Source organism: Conger conger, chromosome 8 (genome assembly GCF_963514075.1).
Source record: "Conger conger chromosome 8, fConCon1.1, whole genome shotgun sequence".
NCBI lineage: Eukaryota > Metazoa > Chordata > Actinopteri > Anguilliformes > Congridae > Conger > Conger conger.
The window spans coordinates 48691186-48696736 of record NC_083767.1 but is presented as its reverse complement, the minus strand read 5'-3'; the positions used below and the strand labels follow the sequence as shown (position 1 = coordinate 48696736).

Below are 5551 nucleotides of genomic sequence, written 5' to 3'. Positions count from 1 at the left end.
CTAGTGGGCACAGAGACAGTTACGACCAATGGGCAACAACGGCACGGGTATACTGCACTGTGCTTCTAATATTAGCCTCCTTTTTTCCACTTGGTTCTTTTCTGGCCCAGTTAAGGATACAACATGAAAATTACAGGCTAGTCTCAACACTGCAACGCTGTCTGTCTATTCTTTGGGAGACCATGTGCTAGCATGTTCAGCTTGCTACTGCTTGCTCTGTTCACTCTGCAGTCCACTGTCTGATGCTCCGCTAAAGCACCCAGACTGCTGCACAACATCCAGTCCACCAGGGGTCGCTGTTGGCATGATGACGCAGGGAATATCCCCTCCCTGTTGATGCTACAGCAAATTATACATCACTCCGGGCTCTCTCACTCACCTTTCTTCATGCTGGTGAACGGGAGGGTGTACTGGCCCAGGAAGTCGTTGGCAGGGCGGAGGCTGTGGTCTCTGATGGTGAATCGGACCAGGGCCAGCTCAGGAACGCTGACGGCAAAGTTCATGGGGGCGTCCCACTTGGGATTGAGCGCTGCATGGAAAACATCAACAGGTTTTTAAAAACATCACCAAGCGTCTCTTTGTGAAGTCTCCTCTTGAGCAGGTTTTGTGAATGGCTTTGAAGACGATCTAGTGTTAGGGTTGAGATTTGGAGTTTTCCAATGTAATCCATGGAGGAGAGTACCTTCGCTATGAGAGCTATTGATCTGGAAGGCCATCAAGAGCCCGAGTGAGAGCCCAATTGCAGTTTGGTCTTCATCTTTACGGTGAGATAATTGTTTTTGGGCTGTGCTTTGGAGGCCCCAGATTGCCTATACTTTAACAAGAGGAGAGAGTTATGGCGGCCTACTCTGTTCTCACAACCCGCTGCGGGACTTCATCCGCCCTCTCCTCGACCGCACATAAAGCTCTCCTGTCAAAATAAGACCTCATCATGTGTGGCTGGATTCATCACATCTAAAACGGGCTCATTCACTTCTCAAACCAACTACAAGAGAGAGCCATTATTACAATAAGAACCTTTCAGATTGGCTCTTTCTTGTATTTTACAAATAGGAGAGGATGAAAAGAGACCAATATAAGTTGTGAATAAGAAATGGAGAGAAAATAGTTCCAACAGTCAATGGTTCTGGTAGATCAGTAATAGCGGTTGGCACATTTTCTTGTTAGTTTAAGCACAGTCACTGACAGTTACATTAGTTATTTTAGCTGACGCTTTTATCCAAAGTGACTTACAGTTAATTAGACTAAGCAGGGGCGAATCCTCATGCAATGTGGGGTTAAGGGCATTGCTCAAGGGCCCAACACCTGCACAGATTTTATTGTGACTACCGTGGGGCTTGAACCATCAACCTTGCAGGTCCCAGTCAAGCACCTCAGCCACTAGGCCATAGCAAGATGTCAAGATGATCTTGCCCCCATCAGTGATTTCCCCGTAGTTGACAACCGTGCTTAGAATGACATTATACATACGTCATGGCCTTGTCAGTCATATGAATAGGGCGGCCTGTAATGTAATGGTTAAGGTAAATGACTGGGACACGCAAGGTTGGTGGTTCTAATCCCGGTGTAGCCACTATAATATCCGCACAGCCGTTGGGCCCTTGAGCAAGGCCCTTAACCCTGCATTGCTCCAGGGGAGGATTGTCTCCTGCTTAGTCTAATCAACTGTACGTCGCTCTGGATAAGAGCGTCTGTCAAATGCCAATAATGTAATGTAATGAATCTAATTGAGGTATGAGATATTGAAAGGTATCTGAAACAGCCTTTCTTGTTTCAATCGACTAAGCATGATTTGCCTGCGTTTCTTGTGAAAGTGTAGTGTTGCTTTCCTCCCACAGTACAGGGATGGCATTTTGTTGGTGGTGGTCGCTGAACCTTATTCCCATGATGTGAACAACACTTTATTGATATTCATAGGAATGCTTGGTTCAAGCGGCAGTTACCCTTGCAGAGTGCATCCTGCCTCACTTAGAGGAGGGGATTATGACTGCAGACGCACAAGGGCTTTCCTCTGTCAGAACTCTACCCACGCATGGAAGCCTTGAAATGCCACAGGAGCCCCCATAGACTCAATTTTGTTAGGTTTTATATTATTAGTATTTGAATAGAAACTTTCCACTCTCTGTAAGCCTCTCAAATCCCCATAATGCTGCAGTGTCACTCATGTCACAGGTTATGGGTGGTTTGTTAAACAAAGGTATCATATCATAAAGGGTATTACCTTTTGAGCTTAAGATTGACATATAGTGGGATTTATTTCTACATTGAAACACAATTAAGGTAAGAACATAAAAAAGGAGCTTGGGCCATTGTGGAGGTCAATGGCTGCTACCTGCAGCAATTGCTGCCATTTTGATTTATTCAGGGAGAGTAGTAATAAATCACATTTTTACATTTTGCTCATTAAGGAAAAGCAATGTACAAAAAAATCCTGCCATATTTGCTTCATAATCACAGAAACACTCCTTTAATAATGCTGCAGAGGGTGAGAGATAGACTGAGAGAGACTCTGGTATAATCGAGCAAACAACTACAAAACCCAAAAATCTGGGAGCAAACCAAGTGCAACTCCACCTTACTAAAAAGTTTTTTCTCCATTGATATGCAGAGGAAGATGCACTTTTCTCCATGCATAGGCACAAAGAGACCAGGGATTAACATTCCCCCAGAAGCTTGCAGACTCCGGTCGTTATCAGAGATATTGCAGCTTATTAACCGTCTGATGCCAAAAATCTCATTTCCCCATTGACGTTCATTCAAAACTATGACTTAACCCTGGCGAATTTATGCTATTTTGGACAAATTCTAAACTTCACACTGAACTGAGGATTTTTTGCATTCCTATTCATTCCTTCCAGTACCCAGTGCACATTGCTCTGGTGTCAAAAACACCCCCAGTGTGCTGGCTCTGGTGCCAAAAAGCCCCATATTAAAACATGGGAGCCTCCATGAGCTGGTGCCTCGCACCATTGGGCAGCCCCCATAGGAATCCATGGAACTGGTAAGCGGAAGATGCATCCAGTTCTTACGCAGTATATCTTGATGGTAGGTCCAGATTGACACAGGAAGTGGAAAATAACAGCATCTAAAAGGACAACAACTCCTCGATAGGTGGCATTAGCTACGATCTTTAACGCTGTGACGTCTGCGCTCTGAATGAGGAGCCTTCACTCGGCGTGTGAGACGTGAGCGCGCTGCTGGGGGGCCTATGGCCTGTGTGGTGTGCAAGGCTCTGGCTGACCTGCCATGCGTAGCGCTGGTGACCTGGAGTGAAAGCAGAGCTCTCTTTAATGTGCGTCCATGATCAGCACACTACGCCTTTCCCCTGAAGTTTAAGGAGTGTGTCCTCAGGACAGCCTCCATTAATTAACTGGCTGGCACAGTGTGCCATCACTCGGCACTGCTGACTGATGCTCCCAGGGGTAGGGCTGGGGGCTGGGGCAAGGGGGATGGGGGATGGCACTTCTGTCTACATTTTTTTCTCTCTCTCATCACTTACTGTATGCATAATTTAATCAAGAGGCTCTCGTGCTTTGCTTTTGAAAATGGAAATAACAACTCTGAACGGAAAATGACAGGGAGGGAATGGATTTCCGAGTACAGGATAAGCATATTAAAAAAAGATGAAGGCGCGCAAACAATTAAACTGTTCACTGATGGCATTTCAGCACAGTTTTGTCGACTTCATTGTTATTGACAGAAGTACAGAGAATGCACACGGGGACACACAACCAAGCCTAATGACAAAATAACAGTCTATTAATCTTCATGGAGAACTGTCAAGGCAGCTTTTCAGGGGAAATAAAACCACATTTTTTGTCTCTCAAATTCAGTTTATACCTTGTATATTGGGATTAAACAACGGTGAAACTGCTTTACAAAGTAATTAGCATTTCTAAAATATAACAGAAAAAGAACAGACAAGGCCATTAGGTATGTCTTACACAACAAAAAAGTGCATGTTGTCAAGGGAACAAAGACTTCAAAAAGAACCTTTCATAAATCATAAACTGCCGAGCTCTAACAGACAGCTCTGAATTGCTGAACAGCAATGTTCTTTGTATCTGCATTGTCCTCGATAGCCTATGGGGCTGGGCAGTGGTGCAACTACAGTAGACTGTGAGGAAGGTACAGATGTTTGTGAGGGCCTGAATGATAGACCTTACCACAATCCCACTAAGGGCCTCTCAAAGCTCACAGTCACCTGAAAACATTTTCAACAAGTTCAAGGAAAAAGCCAAGGCCTACACCACATACATCAGGGCAGGGCTAAACTAAACAACATTTACGATCAAAAGTGCGATTGTGAGAATGTGAAACCGGAAACACAGTTTCAAAATCAAAACGGTCTTCACAGAGACAAAGCAAGAAAAAATGAGGAGCGGCAATCTTTAAAAGGCAGACACGCAAGTAAGATCGTTGGCTCAAATCAAAATAGCATAATAAGCCTTCTTCAGCAGGGATCACTATAATAAAGAGCAATAGAAAGGCTGAGAGCAAGTTGCCAAAAATGTGAACATTTTAAAACTCTCAATTGCACGCGGAATTGCAAGATGAAACTAACTGCCGTTGGAGGCTAGTGCTTGCGGGGCTTGGAACTTGCTGTGGGAACGAGCGCGGCTATAATGTTTGCGCATCGCCCATGCGTTGTCATTCGGAGGTTTGGGAATGGGAATTACCTGTGGGAACGGACAGAGCAGATGACGACGAAGCAGTGACCAGTGACCTAACCGCAGCTGCTGTAGCAAGCGTATCAGGTGACAATTATTCCACGTAGCTTGCTGCAAATGCTATGAATTGGCCAAATAAAATGTCTCTCGACCCTTTCCCTGGCGATATCCCGCAGGACAGTTTTTTGTAAGGATGAGAATTGGCGGTCCGATTCTTTGCCCCTGTTTGGTTTGTTACTATGTGCTGAAGGTTTAGTTTAGCTACAGGGCTCCATTAGCGATCTCTCTAATGATGGCTAATAATTCTTGCTCCAGTGAATGACAAAATGATATCAGGCCACCTAGGACAACAGAACATCCTGATTGGCTCATAAATCGTAGTAAGTTGGTTCTTCCGTTTTAAAGAGAAGAAATCCCAGCATTTATCATTTTAAAATTGATGTAATAATCCCACAGAATTGATGTAATACTCTCCCAGAATGTTCAGCATATCGCACTGAGTAGTAATTGGGTCTTAGTTTTGAGTCATGGTGGCTTCATCTAATGATTGGATCTCTCTCTCTCTCTCTCTCTCTCTCTCTCTCTCTCTCTCTCTCTCTCGCTCGCTCGCTCGCTCGCTCGCACGCTCGCTCTCTCTCTCAGGCAGAACATATGCATATGTGCCTGTTCAGTGAATATATTCCCAGTTTGATAATACGGGTGCCTTTGCAATAATGAGTGAGTGACGTAATGGGTTGACGTAAAGTGGAAGCAGTAACACTAAAGGTCGGTCATAGTAGCTAGCATAATACTGTGGCTGAGAAGAGGGAGGGGGTCTTTCCATCCAGCTAAATATCCAGCTGTATGCATTCACCAGGGTTGTTAAAAGACATCAGTGTTTT

General features: G+C 44.7%; 1 protein-coding gene across 1 annotated transcript in view; it reads right to left on the bottom strand.

Moving 5' to 3' along the window:
- Window positions 1-5551, bottom strand: part of LOC133134598 (1-phosphatidylinositol 4,5-bisphosphate phosphodiesterase zeta-1-like) — a 38365-nt gene that overhangs the window by 280 nt on the left and 32534 nt on the right. Inside the window, exon 10 of the mRNA XM_061250807.1 lies at window positions 380-529. Coding sequence (XP_061106791.1) covers window positions 380-529 — 150 coding nt within the window. The remainder of the gene's footprint in view (window positions 1-379; window positions 530-5551) is intronic.